This window comes from Teleopsis dalmanni, chromosome 1 (assembly GCF_002237135.1).
Source record: "Teleopsis dalmanni isolate 2A chromosome 1, ASM223713v2, whole genome shotgun sequence".
Lineage (NCBI taxonomy): Eukaryota > Metazoa > Arthropoda > Insecta > Diptera > Diopsidae > Teleopsis > Teleopsis dalmanni.
Genome location: NC_051846.1, coordinates 199,625,489 through 199,645,787, shown reverse-complemented (window position 1 = coordinate 199,645,787; position 20,299 = coordinate 199,625,489). Strand labels below are relative to the sequence as shown.

Genomic DNA, 20,299 nt, shown 5'->3' with positions numbered 1-20,299 from the left:
CTCTGTTAACTTAAACAAGTGATTATAATTATTTAAATTATGCTAAAATGTTTTTGTCACATTAAATTATAATTTCACAAAATTCCTTCACAAACGCTCGAAGACACTCAAAATCGCTTACGCGCCACCACACTTTGCGTTCCTTTTAACGCTTTTATAATAGGCTTAGAATTATTTTCGTAATGCCTTAACACATTTTATGTCACTTAAATGTCTTTTAAGTGAACAAGTAAAAAAAATGGCGAAATCTCGTTTTCTCGTTTTCCCAACGCTTATCTAATATAAAAAGTTACTGGTTTATTATGATAATTGTTGTTGTGCCTGCCATTTTTAGCTCAAGGAACATGCAAAATTTTAATGCACATAAATTAAATTAAATTCCCCCCCCACACACTACATAAAGGATTTCTGCTTTTTGTTTTTTCGCTTTTCGAGTGGAAATTATACAATAATCAGACTCGGTTTCGGGAAAATCTGTGAAAGCGAAATTTGTGTGCGACACTGAACGCAAGCATTTCAGGATATCTCTTCCTGCCACGATTATTGTCCCACAAATTATTATAAAGTGTTTCGGCATTAATGATTACGTATTTGCACATAATTATATTAATAACGATGGCCACAAGTTTATGGAGGCGATAAATTTCGTATGTGGCATGCCACATCGAATATATATCGTGCGTATATTGTGTCGCCTCATAGAGAAAGATATTTCGTTTCGAAGCTGTTATTTATGCGATTTTTTTCTCTTCTATTTGGCGATGGCGCCATATAATTATTTTGATTGATATTAATAACGGTTTTATTGAGGGAGATTTGAAGTAGTGTAGGGTATGACTTAATTTTTAATAGGATTAAAAGACTCACAAATATTTACTAATATTAATTGTTATTAACACTAATGAGAAAATATTTGCTTGTTCTTGTCCCGCTTTGAATGTGGTAATTTTAAGATTTTTCTCTTTTCGATTACTTGAAATGACTTGGTTTAAATTTATATTAATTAGAAAAGTAATCCATTTGCTAGACCAATAAATGATCATCATAGCTACAAATTTTTGTACGCGTTATTTAGTTGTGATGCTTACTGTGATGAATTATCACTTTTACTTGACTTACTTTTATTTTTTTAACTTCCAACTCTTGTTCAAAAATTCCTTTATATAACAGAATAACATTTCAAAATCGAAATTGCTTTTATCTTTACTTTTGACAATCACTTCACTGCAAATATTTGTGCAATTGCAGGGTGAACAAATTTGCCAAGGCAGAAGCTTTTCTTTCTGACTTTCAATTGACAGATATTCACATTCCATTTGCTACAGTTGAACTGGCTTAACAAAAATACCTGCACATAACCAAGCAATACTGGGCTGATGAACTTCATTGTAAGATATCTAGGTTGACTTGATCTTATTTGGACAAGTAGCTGACTAGTAGCTACTTTAACTAACGCAGAACCTGCTCAGCATAACAGTATCTGTGTTGCGGGCCAATGCGAAATAGCAAGCAATGCTATGAGACTGGGTCTACCCTACAATGATTTTTGCCGCGGCTGTAGCTCTGAGAATGAGACGGCGATTGTGCTACATCTCACGTGTCAGTGCCCTGCTTCAGCTAGGAGAACATCAAAAATCTTTGGGACACCTTGTTTTTCCTACATGACCGAGCTGTCATCTTATAATATTAGGAACATATTCAAGTTTATAGAACTGTTAGATTGGTTTTCCTTTTCCTAATCTAATGGTGGAGTCGTTACTTTTTTCGGCTTTGGTTGTATACTGATCTTTCAATCTATGTACGTACCAATGTTATTCCTGTGGTACCAAAATAAGCCATTATTCGAGTTTAAGTGAGCTTTTTGGAAACAAGGCCGTCACGCCGACCTACCTACCTACCACTGTTAATAGCATCAAATTGAGTACAAGTTCAATTTGAAATTGCGTTCTTAAATAATAAACTCCCAAGTTATTATAAATAGTGATAATATATATTGTTAATATACATTGAATAATAATAGTTGCCATTATTAGTTATTAAATTGCTAACTTATATAGCATATGATGAAAAATCACTACGGTCCATGTTATGTAGAGTATCAGAGTATATGTAGAGCTCGTCAGTTTAATGAACGCTGACTCTGAGCTTCAAATTTGGTACTTGCAATCTCAAAAAATTATTTACGAATAATCAAATACAAGAAATAATTCCAAGACCACTGGTGTTGGGTATTTGACAATATTCGATATAGCCAAAACTGAATTAATTAATATAAAAAGAATTTTTATTATTGTAGTTCACTACTTTTCAAAATCTCTTTATTATCTTTTGTTTAATATTTTTTGATTATTATATTAATAAAACTATACTACTACATATTTTTAAGATTTTTCTATCAATAATATATATTATTTAAACGTTATGTTCAAACATAAATTAAAATTTAAGCTATGTAACTTTGTAATTTTATGCAATATATACACATTATACATATTAAAATTAAATCAAAAATTTCTAACTCACCTTAATATTCCATAAGGTACAAGCCCGACCTCTTTACAATGGAACAAAGAAACGAATAAATAATCAAGTCACAACAATTTAATTGAGTGTGATGTCGTCTGTGCTCATGGCCTCTGATTAGATTCTATATTCATAGACGATTGCAAATATGTCCAAAGCAAATTCAATTGTGTTTACACAAAGGGAAATGCAATAGACTTATTTTGAGTATCTGAGTCAAGTATATTACTTGAATTTCTTCCCTTGTGCGTATAATAACTTGAAAGCATATACAAAACGTATACGTTTCACTTTAACAACAAATAGTGTTTAGTTTTCATATGAAATACATTTCCTTAATGGCGTGTTTATTGATAAAACACACCTCAGTAGGCAGACCTCTCAAAGTCAGTACCAATACATACCATATATTTAGTACGAATATTTTTACGAAAATGCTTATAAAGGTAAACAAATATATCATATAACACATTCTATATATGGTATAGTATGGTATAGAAAAGAAATGACATAAAATACCTACTGTTTAGTATATTTAACTAAACATATATATTTAAGCGCTATACACCAGCAATTGCCAACTTTATTTTTACTTGACTGCTCGTATTTTCACCTATAAAAGCTTTTCTATCTCACGCCGTATTTCATGTGTTACCTCGTTTTGTAGGTGTTTCACTGGCTTTGTGAAGCCATCAGTTAATACAGTTCTCATTATATTTCTAGTGAATGCATACACAACAAAATTACTTGACAGATATCATTATTGTTTTAGCATAAAGTACGTCAATATAAACAAAAATCAAGCAAAACGAATGAAATTGGCGTCATTTCTTGACGAGGAAATGTGAAGAATAATACTTTTCTTTCCTTAACTGTCACGCAAAGAAACATTTAGTGTTAAAGTTAAACACCCAAAATTATTTTCGTTTCTGGTTACTATACGAGGATTTTGCATAATTTATTTATTGAGCCACACGTGTATTAACTAAAGCTACTGTTGGCTTACATGGCGTATGAGTAACTTTTAATGGCATTTTAGTTACTTCACCGTTCCTATTACGAATACATCTGCTTTGTTAGTTCCTCAAAATTGATTTATGATGCCAAAATACGGAGAATTTATTAATATTGCTAATGTTCATAAAATGATATGAAATTCCTAAATTTTGAAGGTTCAAAATTCAACGTCAAGTGTGTGTAAAATATGAAAAGTTGAGCTACTGTTTTATTTCAATTTGATGAGACGCGGCAGGCCATGTCATATAAACCTTTTACTATGTGATGTAGATATTTTCACAGCCAATTTAAAATAAAATTTAGTAAAATATGACGGATGAAATTCAAATAATAAAATTTATGCTGTTAAGACCAGTATTTAATCTTTTGTAGTTTATTTTATTTAAAAGCTTAGCAGTATGTGGACTAATATTCTGATTTATAGCATTATAGTTAAATGAACATAAATGAGAAATTGTTTAAAATATTAGAAAGTTGCACTTTTAGTGATTTTTTTTTAATTCCTTTTAATTCCTTGATGATGACAAATACACAGATGTGCGTATAACTATCGCTCCTACTGGAGCTTATGGCGGTAAATCGCAGTGATTGTTATAATGAAAAGGAGTATTTTTCAAACTTAACATATGAACCTTAACAGTCATGAGTTAGCAACCGATAGAAGAAATGCTGCAATCAAAGATAATCAGATAGATATACATACTATATGTTTATTCAAAAAACACAACACATTCTAAGTTTATCCAGCAGCTAAAATGAGTATTTAGTAATGCTAAACAATAATAAGTAAATATGTAATATTTGAAAGTATTCGCGCTTTTCAGCATATTTTTATACAAAAAATTATCTTTATTGTAAATCAATTTTAATCAAGTATTTAATAGTCATTATTATTTATGATCGTCTCCTATTTTCCATATAACTTCATAAATCCATCATTGTGAAACTCTGTACTTTATCTTCGAAAAACAGTTCTTGGCTAAATGATTTTCAGCGTCAGTAAGTTTTTTACCATTTGAAGTGTTTTGCGTAGACCGAAATAAATGGTAACCCGAAACGGTACTCAGACATTGTCTACCCTATATTGTGAATGCATCGACGCTTCTAAGCCAAGTACCCTCAACTTAAGGCCCATTAAACTCGCATTGTTTTGATAGAACTTCTTTTCTGTTAACCGATTCTGATTGCTTTTCTTTGATTTTTGCATTCATGCAATCGAGTAAATGACTGAATGACTGAATTAACCATTGCAGTACGCTGGAGCAGCCTGGAATAAGTAAATCTATTCCAATTTTATCAAACACTTGGCATAACTTTAATTGCCATCAATCCAGGCTTGGAAATGGTTTTGGAGGTTCACCAGCTTTTGACTATGATCGCCTGCATTGAATATTCTCTCATTTAATAATCAATAAATCAATTTAAATTTGTAACAATTTGCTTCAAAAATGGTTCAACTTCAATAAATTGTTCAATCAAATTTAATAGCATGTTGAGCAGTCTTTTTGAATCAAAAAGACCTGTTATCCATCAACTTTATTTAATTAGAAACAAAAGGTGGTAAATGTTGAAATTAGACCGTTTTTCATTTACAATATTTCGAGTTTTTTGATAATCTTAAAAAAAAGCTTGAGCATTTTTTATAGATATTTAGGTTGAGCATTGACTGCTTGTGTGAGCTAAACAATAGGTTAAGGTTGTAATTGATGCAGTTTTCTTATGTAAATCTTATCATTTTCAAAAGTAATAAATATAAATTGTCAAAAAATTGTCACTAAAAACAGTTTCACAGCAGCTTAAACAATTTTAAAATATCAAACCTCTGAAAAAAATCTGCTTCTTTTCTTACATTCATTTACAGTTGCTAAAGCGATTCACTATTTGAGGCTTATATTAAAATTGTGTTTTTAACATGTTCCATAATGTACTCTACGCCTGTAATTGTTCTCATTAATTCAGTGGTACATATTTTTAACATGTGCTATATGCTATATATATACAATGTAAAATTCTTTTAATGTTTTCCTCATAAATGTATATGTACATAATATTAATTATCCTCAAACTACAGCTCACTCGAAGGTAATATAAAAATCAAAATGCTTAAATAAGCACCATTATTTTGTTGAACATCTCACTGAACATCTCCATTAATTTAACATTGACGTAATTAGTCTGCCTGCTGGCTATATATCATAATTTTGCAAAACTTTGCTGTGAGCGAATGTTTTTCTATTTATTTTGAAAACTATAAAATACGAGCCTTAACGCCTCATTTGGTTTAGTGTGTGCTTCCCGCAAACAATGTAAACATCCATTGCATTTTAATTTGGAACATTCACATTCGCATTCAACGTTCAACACAAATAAGAAATTTTAAGTGGCTTTGGCAGCACTCAATTTTACTTGAGTATGCAATGCAGCTGCAGAAGAGTTGCTGCCGTGATGAGCTACGAGTTCCTTACGCCGAATGCATTTCGATGCGAATGGAATGCTTTAGCAATTTCAATTTTGTAAGCTGCGAGTATTTTGTATGAGTATGAAAAGATAATAAATGTGAACATTTCTATTTGCCAAACTTAATTGCAATAAGGAATTCGTTTGTTTAGTTAAATATTTCTCTGTGGTATTTTATATTTTCCTAAGTAAATATTTTCATTAAAATAATCACTATAAATAATAAAATTGTTGCTTTCCAAATTTTTAATTTAAATTATTAAATTGATTTTAAGTTATTTAAATGCATTCTCACTTAGTGTACAAATGCAAAGACGAAGCGATAAATGGATGGATGATCTCATATGGCTTCGACATATGAATTTGTTATGTCATATGAGTCATACATGTACAAATCCCTTACTTTATAGCCTTCCCCTTTATAGCCTTTAATGGACTATACTGCATACTCATTACGACATATACCGTCTCTTACGCTTCCATACATTTACGTAAATATCTGCATGATAAAATTCTTGCATGCACCGTTCGTCTAAATCATTTGCTATTCTTTCCATAGCGATTTTCACTTGGCAGCCACACTTTATTGTGAATTAACTACGATTACTTATGCTTTGCAGTCTTAATTGCTTTCGCTTGTCAATTAAACACGTCAGAGACTTAAGTTCACCACTTCGAGTTCTGTTGCATTGCTGATTACTAAACACTTTTAGTTTCTGGTCTAGGTTTCTTGCTTGTTTTTCTTGTAGATTTTATCGATTTGTTTACTTTTAGTGGTACCTGAAAATTACGCCAAAATATTGCAAAGATTGCACCAATAAATTGGTTGGACGTAAATTAGTTTTAATTGTTAAGAAACTTTTTCGATTTGCGAGCAGCGAGAACTTTCTCTTCGTCTTGAGACTACAAATTATGTGGTTGTCTTTGTCAATTGCGCAATAATTTTAAGAACTTACCGCATTAAGGAATTTTCAAATTTTAGTTCATAAACTACTGTTTTTTTCTTTCTTTAAGATACTCGTACTTATATATCAAGGCCATATTGTATTCACATTGGCGTTGACCCATAACAGACGTCACTGCACATTTGCAACTTAATTATTGTGTGGCAATACTACAATCCTCATCCACTATTCAAGACTCAGTGGGCGTTTCAAAGACAGTTTGATATATGTTTGCCGGATAAATATGTGTTGAATAATTTTGAACAAAGGAAATACCCTTTTACGTAGTGGTCAAGATGTATACAACATGTACCAGGCGTTCTTAAGAGTTATGAATCACGCACGATAGTTGCCTGCTCTTCAAAAATCCAACGCAAAAATTGCTTACGGTAGATGGACACAAAAAATGTTACTACTGCCTTCAGGTTATGGTTACACAAAAAGGAATTTGTTTTGACAGCTGCACTATTTTTTAATGCATTTCAGTTTTCTTTAATGCAAACATTTGCATATTTCTATACGTAGAATCATTGAAAAGTTTTTCAAAATTGTTAAAAAAATTGTGACGATATGCAACGACTTTGGGGAATATGCTACAGTCCTATGAAAATCATAAAAATTAAAATTTTTCTATTAAGATAAGTCATATTGTTAGAGATGTTTTGAAATTAAGATTCTTTTAATTTTTATTTCTATTAAAATAATTTCTATTAAATAAAATAGTCGCTACCGTCATGACTGACATTAAATTACAAATCATTAGAGGTGTTGAATTATTGAATACGATGATAATTATTTATGTACATGGTTGTTTGGTTGGTGTGGCTAACGTATAAATGTCATTTCGTTCTTATATTTAATGGTAAGATGCCACTATAGAATAAATTTATTCAATTGCCTTTTCGTGTTATAAAATATCTTTTGTTTTTACCAATAATAAGCCCCACAAGTTAATTGGAAACAACTTTCGTGAGCCTCCACCTCTTCTGTTAGACAAAAATATACCAACAGCTGTTAAAAGGAATGCCCAGTTTCTTTAAGTGATTGCTACACACCAGAAACCTAAAAGAACTTTAACCTGCCTAGTAGTATTAAAGTAGGCACCGAATTGCATAAATATTCTTACTAACAAACAAGTACAATTTAGTTCAATCGAAGCCTATGGATTTACTGGAATCATTATCTAACAATCACAAAATAAAAATTTTACGCTGGCTTTTACAGAATAAAAAGGTGAAGATGAGTTTAAGACAACCTGTTCTGAAACCTGTGAGTATCTGAGCTCAAATTTATATAAACCAAAGAACTTAACTTACTTATTACTTATTATTTATTTATAAACATTATTTTATTTAAAGCAAATCATCTCTGCTTAAATTTATCTCATAAACGCAATATCAAATGGATTGAATTAATAATATTGGTTTTATAGTTAAGGAACACTGTTTTGATAAAAATACTTGGCTATAATCCCGTGGATTATCAGAAGGAGTGATTATTCTATTTAAACCCTACGTAGTATTTTATGTTCAAGTAAATATATAACTTTTAAATAATAGTGCAACATACTGCATAAATATTTGGAAGGAACAAATATATAATATATCGTAGTAAAAGTAAATAGATTAGGGTTTAGTGTTGGGGTATTCCCCTCTTCTTCCTCTTCCTCTTTGACGATATATTTTATAGATATATACAATATATAATGTATAGTTCTAATATATTTCTGTAATTATGTTTTAGTTCTAATTTTAAGCAGACATTTTTTTCAATAAAACTTTAAAAACACTAGAAAAACTCATCAAGTACGGAAAAAGAAATAATAGAACAAATAATAAAAGTTTTTAAATAAATAATGTATTTTTATAAAAATTTGAAAAATTATACTACTCTGTACTTATACATAAATAAAAGTCTATTATATTATATTTATAATAAAATTCTATTATATTAAAATGCTACTAAATTTAATTTTAAAAAATTGTATGAACTATTTAAAAAATTTAGACAAAAAATATTTTTTAGTATAACCCGCTCTTAGATTCCTCACTATTAGATTAGGTATTTCTGAATAGGTTCTCCATATCTAATTTATTATATAGAAATTTACTTGTAAATTGTGGTGCTACTATAGATCATCCCAAAACGAATATTACTGTCAGTTATTTGTCCGATTGAATGCAAAAAATATCACAGATAAAAAATTTAATAAAATTACTGTTTATATATAATCTACATACTGAAAGCCATTACCATTTAAAAATATATTTTTTTTGTATATAAAAAAAAATTTAAATGAATGAAAAATAAAATAAAACAGAAAAGGCATCAATTAAAGATAATTGCTTTAAGGATATTCCGAAAAAACCAAACATAAACAATATATGTTTTAAAAACTAATTTATTTCAGTTGTTTTTAATAAAAACCTTTTTTGTTGTTATTTGTAAGTTTCTTTTTTTTTTTTGATATTATAAAATATTTTTAACTTTGCTATTTTGGTGACTATAACAAAAAACTTTAAAAAGTATATTATTACTTTGCGTTTTATAAAAAATGTTATTATGTTTAAACTTAATATATACACAAAATATTAAAATGGTTGGGTAATAAAAATGTTGGTACAAAGTGATTCAAAAACAATGGCAATCTTCTCGTTCGTTAAAAAATTTCTTTATTATTTTAAAAATTTTATAGTTTAAAAGTTTTACTGAGACTGCACCCGTACCACAATGTCACAATGTCTTATTAAAAATCAGTACGAATATTTTTATCATCTCCACCCATTGTAAGAAGCCAAGTTGATTTAATGGTTGTTGAAATGTTGAATCTTTATGACTGTCTTTGACCCCTTTTGCTTTTTTTTTATAGTAGGTGTCACAGTGTATGACTTTATCCCACCAATAACAATTTTTTGGAGTGATATGTAAAAGCACTTATAAGTCGAAGAACGTTTCAGCTTACCCAGTGTTTCTGAAAATAAGATACTTCACGCTACCGTCGCTTTTCCATAATATATCCCTTCGTAAGATTACAGAATATCTTAAATTCACTTAATTGATATTCGATTATTTTTTTGATAAGACCTTCGGCCTTTTCATTGCCTTCGTGTCTTTCACATAGCGAAGTGACACGGTTCATTGATTCATTTTGTCATACATTGGAGAGCAATATGCAGTCGTACAATATATTTGAATAAATTCTAATAGAGTTTAGTGATAATGCTTTTAAAATTAAGATAACTCTCTTCATCTAAGTTTATGCTTTTTCGTAAGATTATAAAGTCTCTCAGTCCACTTAATTGACATTGGTCCTTTTGTTTTATAAAATAATTCACGATTTGGTTGCGTTCGTGTGCTTCATTTTAGGAAACACAGTGATCCTCTTTTCTAGTACTTTGTGAGCGACATACATTTGTGCAATACGAGTATACTAGAGAGAATTCCAACAGATTTTAAAGGTACAAGTTTGCGATTTTGTTGTCTTTGTGTTCTTGATTTGAGAGAACACAGTGATCCTCTTTTCTAGTACTTTGTGAGCGACATACATTTGTGTAATACGAGTATACTAGAGATAATTCTAACAGATTTTAAAGATACAAGTTTGCGATTTTGTTGTCTTTGTGTCCTTGATTTGAGAAAACACAGTGATCCTATTTTCTAGTACTTTGTGAGCGACAGATATTTGTGCGATACGGTTATAATATAGAGAATTCTAACAGATTTTAAAGATTAAAGTTTGCGATTTTGTTGCTTTTGTGTCCTTGATTTGAGGGAACACAGTGATCCTCTTTTCTAGTACTTTGTGAGTGACAGACATTTGTGCAATACGAGTACACTTTTGAGAATTTTAACATATTTTAAAGATACAAAGAAACAACCTTTAGTTGTCACTTTATTTCTACTTATTCTTTATTGGAAAATATTTAAGAAATCTTTTATTATATATATAATATATAATATAAATATTAATGAATATATTTTATTAATATAATAATATTAATATAAAATTTTTAAAAAATTATTTCTATAAAGCGATCATACATTAAAGCAGTCTCTTAATACTATTATTTACTATATGATAAATAGTATTAATAGTAATAGTTGTAATGTTTTTTTTGGAAAGAAAAAAATAGATGAATAATAAACAGATCTGTTTTTCTTTAGTAAATATTTTTTCACATATTTGTCTGAATACTTTGGCCCATCACCTTTTTGAAGATTCTTTTTTTAATACAAACTTCTGTACGTATTAATTTGCTCATTTTGTATTTAAATCAATTAGAAAGAAAAAAATTACTTAAACAATTCTAAATTTTTATTACCAAAATTCCAACTGTTTTAAAATAATAATACTGAGCGATTTTAATTGTTTTAAATAAAAAGCTGCTTGCCTTAATTGCCACTTAAAATACTTTGAATATTTATTTTGTAAAATTACGATTTGTTTTAAATTAAAACAATAATGAAAGTCTTAAGAAATTTCTTTTGAGAATCATTCATTTAAATTTAGGTCTTTTCGGACACAAAAGTGGAATATTTTGCGAGGGTCACGGCTTGTCTTGGTGAATTGTAAACAAAAACAAAAACAGAAAAAAAACAACAAAAGATTCCTTCATAATGCCCGGCTTCCATCGGATTTTCAGAATTTTTATTGAAAGCATAACATTGAAATGAATCAATCATTCTTTTATTCTAAAGTACGTACAATGCAAAGCATATTAAGTACGAATATAAAAAAAATTCGCATAAACAACCTCAATGTTTATATTTTTTTAATATGTACCGAACCAAAATAAAACCGAATGTTTAAGAAAACAGAAACCTATACTAATTTGGGACGCCGAGCAGCTCATAAAGTTTTTGCCTTGATGAAAGGCACAAAAATTCGACGAAATTCAGCAGATTTTTGGCACAGCCAAATGATGAATTGGATGCTGGAGAACGCAATAAAAGTGACGTTGAAATTGCTATTAAAACATATTTGCACACATAGAATAAAACAACACAAAAAACATAGAAAACAATGAAAGCAATGAAAGCAAATAAAAAACAATTTATAAACAATAAAAAAGTGTCTATATAAATACAAATGTAAATGTTCGCTTTTGTTTCAGATACTTTTTGCGCGTGAAGAAATTGCTTTGTGGTTTGTCGTAAGTTTCTTCGAGTGGTTTTTACCAAATTCCAATGACCTTGTGTGGGCTAGGCCAAGTCTTATTTGGCAAAAGAAAACTATATGTTTCATGTCAGCTATACTTTTTAGTCATTTTCATTTGCCTATATTTATATAAATTTTCCCAAAATTTTTAAATATTATTTTAAATGTAAATTAATCCAATAGTATAAATTTAATATAAAAATAAATTCATATTAAAATAATATTGTTTGATTAAAAGATATTTGATGGCATTAATTAGTATTTAATGTTTTCGACAATAGTATTATAAACTTAGTATTAAAAAAAATCTAAATATAAAAGGATTTTAATAAATTGCAAGCCACATAGAGTATCAAGTGCATTGGTTTTAAATGGGATTATTCAAATAACACCTATTATATTTAATTATGTCATTTATGTTTGCTAGTAAATACATTTTTTTCTTTAATCATCTGAAAAAATAATATAATTTAAACAAACTACGAATACCATTTAAATCAAGCTCAAAATTAATAACTTATCGAATATATTTGTCGGTTCATTTGTCTTTATGCTCTAATTTTAAATACTAGTATATAACAAATAAATATCAAAATGAAAATTATCAAATACATTTATGTAAAACTTAAACAATAATAACAATATCACTGTAATATAATAAAACAATGAGCAAGTCAAGCGGGGTTGCAGGTAAACGCCTATGACACGGAGATCTTATCTCTTACAATAAAGTATAAGGTCTTCGCGTGAAATCTACCGAGACTAATGTGCACTGAACTGACTCTTTTAGACTTCCATGAAAATAATATTGCAGAACAAATTGCTATAAAAAAGCTCGGTAAGGCATTATACACATATAAAAGGGTAGAAGGTGTCATTTGTGGTCTATATCCTATACGAATGCATTGATGGCATACATCAAACAGTCAGATTAAACTTACCTCAAAATACTTTGGTGTGGTGAACCACTGTAAGGAAAACAACATACCTCAAGGTAACGGAAGGAATTTAACGTTTCGTTGAGTTATATAAAAAGGGAGTGTACTAATAATAATAGCTGCACTGGAAATTATGGTCAATATAACGGTCCTTAACCTTAATGTTAAATATTTAACAGTAAAACTACGGAAAGCCTTAGAATGATAGGTCATTTCTCAAACAAAACCTTTGAACATTATTCGATATGTAGTTGTGTTTCCTATAACATAGCTTCATTTTGTATGGAAGAATATGGAAGACGTGTAGACATGAAACCTGGTAACGTAAGTCGTGTTACTATCTACTGGGACGACTTACATATATTCAGCAGAGTGAGGCTAGAATGTGCTTTATAATAGAATGTCCTTTACCGAGCTAGTGCATCTGGGCACTTTTACTCTTTGATAGCTGGGGAGTTTCAAGCGGAGTCTCACCCATCTCACTGATTGACAGGTACAATAAGTTAGATCCCAAAAAATTTTGCTTTGATCAAAATGTTTGAATTATTTTAAACGATTCTTGCTTCCCACGGTTCAATATAAATACTGTAATACAACGTCATTTCTTGTTCAAAAACCCCACTATTTTACTAAAATATTTTTATCTGTGCTGCCGTATTTTTTTGTTTAAAACATTTCTTATATTATTACACTTAAGACAAACATTAGATCTTCACATATACTAAGTCAAGAATGAGCGAAATTAAATTAGTTTTTACTGCCGTAGTCTGTGTACTTTTCAAATTGATTTATTTCTAGAATAAAACAATTTCATGCTTTCAAAAACAAATGCGTTATTTTCTTATGAATTTTTTTATTAAAATTTCATATTAAAAATAATTTAACTACAATCGGAAATAAAATAAAAACAAGCGAATGCCTAAAGTCTTCTTAAGCCATATAGGCGTAGAGGCGAATTAGGTTTCCAAATTTGCACAAATTAACAAAGAAAAGCAAAGAGAGTGGCAGCACAGCGTGAGGAATGAAGTATGCAGAGCAACAAGTGGTTGCCAGGACTTTAAGGGAGAAAGCACATACCCATATGAAGAAATTATTAAATTTCACTGTTGAATTATTAAAGCAAAATGCTTATTTAATAGCTGAATTAATATAAACATATGAGAAGAGGGCCAAGTATTGCTGTATATGCACAATGTACGTATATGTTATTATGTTAGTACGTATAAATGAGATTCAAGCTTTACATTAATGCTTTAATAAATAATAATTTTTTTAAGGTAAAACTTTTGTCAGTGTTATTATTATTATTATGTTGAGGCTAGTTGAGTTTCTCTCTCTATTAACTGCGAGGTTTCTTCATAACCCCTCTCTACGTCTTGACTAAATTATTACTTATCACTTCCTCAGACTAAGCAATAACTGACCTCAGATCAGCATACCTCCCTGAGGAGGCTGTAACTATTCTGTTTCGATAACTCGGTGTTGATAAGCCTGACTTTCTTTCTCGCAGACCCTCTATCTTACTCATTTCTGAACAAATTTTTTAAAAAATATTTTCGTTAGGAGTGATTTATCTATATTATATATTTTATATTAAAATCTATACCTCTGTGTATAGAAATAAAAGGAGTAGTAATAAACGACACTGGGTGATTAAAGACGACTTAAGTCGTCTGTATGATTAATTCGACAATGGAATAATTATTTATTTATGTTGATTTTTCTCCTTATATGCTGTAAAAATTCGTAATAATAATTTTGTATTTTATTATAGCTTTTATTCTTAATTCGAGATCAAATAATAAAAACATTTCAATAATTTCTATTTTCATTTTATCTTTTAAGGAACTCGTTGCCATATCACCAGAGCGACGAAATTGGCGAGGCATATTCATAGCTTTACTAGTAATAGCAGCAGTTTTTAGTCTCATCATATTTTCTATTTTTCTATTGACACCAGGTGAGTCCAACCGAATTAACATAATGAATTATATTAGGCTAATTAAATGAGTAATACAAAAAAAACAAAAAAAGACAAAGTAAGGAATAATATTAATTTAATTCGTTCTATTGTTAATGTTTAGAGGATGAAGGCTTACACTTACGTGGCAGACATTTAATACTAAATGATATATTGGGCAAGAGCTTACGTTGGAAGCCATTCAACGGCACTTGGAACAATGGTAGGTATAAATTGTAACATAAAATTGTTGCAAAAAATCAGAACCAAGAAAGTGGCAAGCAGACACACAAAACACCATTAATTCATTAATAATATTTTCGTCTCCTAGCAAATCACATTACTCACTTGCCTGGTGGCACAGTTGCATTTGCATTAAGATTAATTAATTCATTTATCTAACTCATGTGTATTTTCTTATTATTATTGTACAAAACACAGATGTTGAACTCATATATCGTGATCCGAGTGGAGGCCTTTCCATACTAAATCTAGACAATTACACAACAAGAGTGCTAATGACCAATTCAACATTTGTAAGTATTTGAGTTCTACCAAAAGTAAATATAACTACAACAACAATAACACAAACAATTTCTAATCATTCACAGCGTCAGTTAAATGCCGAAACATTTTTAGTCTCACCAGATCAGAAATATGTGCTGTTACAATCTGACAGCAATGTTGAAGGTTCAAGGTATATGCTTATATTTAATCTGAAGTGCTGCGTAAAGTAAAGTAATTAAATTGTTTTAACCTTCTTCCTCCATAAAACTACTTTAGAAATCATGTTTACGAAGTACAAACTGCAAATACATTTCCTTTGGGACCAACAGAAAATTCAGGTGATGCACCACGCTTGCAATATGTGATATGGGCACCCACTAGCTCACATATTGTGGATGCAGCTACAGTTGCATTAGCTACAAGCAAACCTCAATCTACGCTTCCTAGCAGTATAACTGCACAAAAATTTACAACCACAACAACAGCAACAACAACAGAAACAGCAACAATAAAATCTAGCCTACTAGCAACAGATACTATGCCCACAATTTCTTCAGTCCCCGCCACGGGCAGTGGTGGCTTGCTGAACAGTTTGGCAACTGTAGCAGCAGCGATGACAGCAGAACACGAAGCCAGTAAATCTACACCTTTTAATTTTCCAACTCAGTCAAATGCTAACCATGCAGACGACTCGTTAAACCAAGCCATCGCCTTTGTGTACGAAAATGATATTTACTACAAGCCCAAGGTTCAAGGCGAGCTGGTGTGTCGCATTACCACAACAGGTGTGTTCCAGCACTACAAAATGTTTAATTTTCCCCTATTTTGTCCTCACCAAAAATTTTTTTAAATGCCTTTTGTGCTTTTATATTCCTCATCCCCTCAAATCCTGCTGTAGTCAACTTAATGTTTAATTTAATAATAAATTTATGAATTAAATGGTTTTTATATTTCACTACTGCTGCTGTACTAATCAACAGGTCAGTCTGATGTAGTGTACAATGGCATTCCGGATTGGACTTACGAGCATGTACCTGAACTCAGCGCTCAGCATAGTAATATAGTATTTTCGCCAGATGGCTTGTTTATGGCGTTCCTAACATTTAACGACAGTGCCGTTGATGAGTACAAGTAAGTTCAGTTCTGAAGTTATTTTACGATGTGTTAAAGAAAATTATAGTTTTTCGGTGTTCTTGGTGAAAGTGTGCGACAGTTGTTGGTAGATGACTAGGGTTAATGGAAGTTGAAATATAATTAATTGGTTGAAATTACACAGAGGTGTCGATGTGGGAAACTATAAGACTTCTTGTTGAATTTTTTTTTGAGAAATTATAAAACAAACCTAGATGAAGATAACCTTTTTTATAAAGTTATAAATTTTGAAATATTGAAATGATTTGCCTTCAAGACAAATAAGTAAAAGTTTTAGGTATTAATTATTCGTAATTACTTTTTATACAGAAAATCAGTGAAATATTATTATGACGAATAAAAATAAAATTACTTTATTTAAAATAATCAAATTTTTGTGATATCACACTATACTTTGCATGCAGCTCCTTATAAATTTATATACGACATATTCCCTAAGAACGTAACGTTAGAAGATGTTTTCCTGATTTCAGTGTCAAAGACAGGAAAAAGCATTTTCAATACTTATTACTTATATTTATTATCTCTATCCGTAATAAATGTACAGTCAGAGAACACCAGATATATCCCAAACGACTCAACCAAACCACTTCAGTGAGTTACTATTAAATATACTTTTATTTAATGATGTATTAAATGTTTAAATAATTAAATGTTTTTATAATTCAAAACTGATATCCTTAGAAAATGTTCATCTATCTCTAATATGTAGGAAATGTCAATTTTTTTACAGATTTAACGTATATCACTACCTCATTATATTGAGAATATTTAATTTTATGAGAATGTCTCTTCTACCACGCACCATTTTTCGTTATCATATTTTGTAGTGAACTACTGTTCTAATCTGTTTAAGATTACGTATTACTGAATAAAATAATTATAATTAATTATTTTATAAATTATATGCAAAAAAAAAATCCAAAAAACGGAAACAATTTTTTAACTGTAGGGTAAGATCTCAGGAAACATTATATACACAAGTAAAAAACCGAATATTTTTTACACAGTTTTCATAACCTCAACCCATTATAAAACATATTCTTAAAACTTATTTGCAGATATACATGGATGGGTGAAGGAATCAAATATCCCACAATTCGAACTCAAAGATATCCAAAAGCTGGTGCCATAAATCCCAACATCACCGTCAATGTAGTTAACCTTTCCGTCCTTCATGACATCGTACTCATACCAATTAAACTGCCAGCTGATATGAACAATGGCAGCTACATCGGTAGTCTTGTTTGGGCTACAGCAATCGATCTTTCTCTTACCGTCACAAATCGAGAACAAACAAAAGCTAGCACAGTTTTTTGTAGAGCACCAAACTTTGATTGTCAAGTACTGCATACTGAAACAACAATCGATAATGGTTGGGTGCTACCAGCAGAGTTTCCTATATTCTCAATACACCTAATAGCGCAGGTACCTAATTTAAGATACAGCAATAATGTACAAAACAGTATGTATACACAACAAAATACGACTAATGGTCAAAGAACCTTTGAAATTATAAAAGGTGGATTTCTATTAAAACGTCTTCCGGTGCGTGATGGTGAACATGGTTACTATAGACATGTTGTCTTCATATCTTCACTTGATCGACGCACGGTACCACTAACAATGGGCCGTTTTGAAGTTACTGAAATTGTGGGCTGGGATGAAACTAATAAAATTGTTTATTTCATGGCTGCTCCTGAGAAGCGTCCTGCTGAAAGGCACCTCTACAAGATCAGCCTGAAACTGAACATTACTGAAACAAATCGCACCTACATAGCTTCCTCAACACCGACCTGCTTGACATGTGACAATACTGCTTCTACTTTTAAGTTAGTTAACACAGGTGGCGAACACCATAGCAACGATTCCGATGAAGAGGACGAGGATAACACTTTTAAAATACCTAAAAATTGTTTATATAATAAAATCTATTTTAGTAAGAAATTTTCTTATTATGTACAAGAGTGCCTGGGACCAGACTCGCCGAGTGTGTATTTAGTTGAAACTCATAGCAATACAAAGATTTTTGTGCTGGATTCCGGAGCGGATTTACGCCACCGCCTTGAGCAATTGGCTATACCACAGATAAAGACATTCAGCGTTGAAATACGACATGGATTCCATGCACAAGTAAGGCTCTTTTTACCACCTGGTATGCGTGAGGATGACGAAGTTGCTTTTCCACTTATTTTACATGTGTAAGTACAAATATATTAGAAACAAACTCAAAGGGAAGGTATTTATTCTCTTTATCCGTAGTGATGCTGCACCGGGTTCTCAATCTGTTACTGAAAAATTTGACGTTGACTGGAATTGGTATTTAAGTAGCCAACGTTCAATGATTGTAGCACAAATCGATGCGCGTGGCAGTGGATATCAGGGGGAACTATTGCGCACCCAAGTGCATGGAAAATTGGGCACAGTTGAGGTGGAGGACCAACTTGGCGTATTAACGTAAGTTACAATTAAAAACTAGATATTCTAATAAATATAAATAAAATATGTTAGAAATATGTAAATAAAAAAACTAATATTTTGACTGATGTTTGATGCAGATACCTGCGAGATAATTTAAAATTTGTGGATCCTTCACGTATATGTGCGTTTGGTTGGGGTTATGGTGGCTATGCTACAATTATGGCACTAATTGAGGACTCACAACAAGTGCTACAATGTGCTGTAGCAATCAATCCTTTAGTATCGTTCGGCTATCATTGTAAGTAGATATAGACAATATAGAAAGATGCAATATAGAAAAATTAAAATCACTTATCTTTTCGCAGATTCCTTCTTCACAGAGCGTTACATACCATTTAGAGGCGATTATTTGCGTGCACTACAGGAGGCTGATTTGACTATGAAAGCAGGCAATATCAAAGATCGCAATTTGATGCTTATGCATGGAACAGCAGATACTTTTGTTCACCAGGAACACACTTTAATGCTGGTGCGTTCATTGGTTGATCAACAAGTTAAATTTAGACATCAGATCTACCCTGACGACAACCATGCACTAACAAAATCGCTGAGCCATGTCTACAAGACTATGGAATGGTACTTCGATGAGTGTTTCGGACCCAATGACGACAATGACTGGGATCCGACGGGACTGTTCGTGTTCAAACAATAATTTTTAATTTTAAAGAAATTTGTACTAAGAGATAAATTTAAATCTAGCAAAATAGACAAATTTAGTTGAAATGTGCAAACTTATACTGAATGTGTATATAGCAGTTAATAGTTACTTGTTTTTATTTTGCTTGTATTATTAATTATTATGTATTATTATGTACCTCATAAATAAACAAACTTGTTTATTAAGTTTTTCACAGAATTAGTATCGCAGTTAGCAGTAGGCAAAAATTTATTAAATTTGTGCGACTGAAAAAATTAGACAAAATTAAATTTTACGAGAATAGTTAATCGTTTTAGTACCGAAAAGAGAGTTTTCTTAAGTTAAAAAATTAGTTGTAGACTCTAAATTTGAATTAAGTTGCTTACTTTAGGTTAATTAAACAAATTAATGATCTTTAATTGTTGTAATGTGTATTTCATTTATTAAATGGAATATTTATATATGTGATATAATGACTGAATGTTATAAATATTTTTTATATTAATTAAAATTACAATAGAATTA

General features: G+C 30.5%; 1 protein-coding gene across 2 annotated transcripts in view; it reads left to right on the top strand.

The window, feature by feature from the left end:
- LOC119671253 (dipeptidyl aminopeptidase-like protein 6) overlaps positions 1–20,091 on the top strand; it is an 89,151-nt gene extending 69,060 nt beyond the window's left edge. For both annotated transcript variants that reach the window (XM_038081796.1, XM_038081795.1), the window contains exons 2-11: positions 14,883–14,997; positions 15,122–15,220; positions 15,439–15,533; positions 15,609–15,694; positions 15,781–16,289; positions 16,485–16,635; positions 17,718–18,857; positions 18,919–19,113; positions 19,215–19,375; positions 19,443–20,091. In XM_038081796.1, the coding sequence (XP_037937724.1) occupies positions 14,883–14,997; positions 15,122–15,220; positions 15,439–15,533; positions 15,609–15,694; positions 15,781–16,289; positions 16,485–16,635; positions 17,718–18,857; positions 18,919–19,113; positions 19,215–19,375; positions 19,443–19,789 (2,898 nt within the window). In that variant the 3' untranslated portion in view covers positions 19,790–20,091. The remainder of the gene's footprint in view (positions 1–14,882; positions 14,998–15,121; positions 15,221–15,438; positions 15,534–15,608; positions 15,695–15,780; positions 16,290–16,484; positions 16,636–17,717; positions 18,858–18,918; positions 19,114–19,214; positions 19,376–19,442) is intronic.
- The last annotated feature ends 208 nt before the right edge of the window (positions 20,092–20,299 follow it).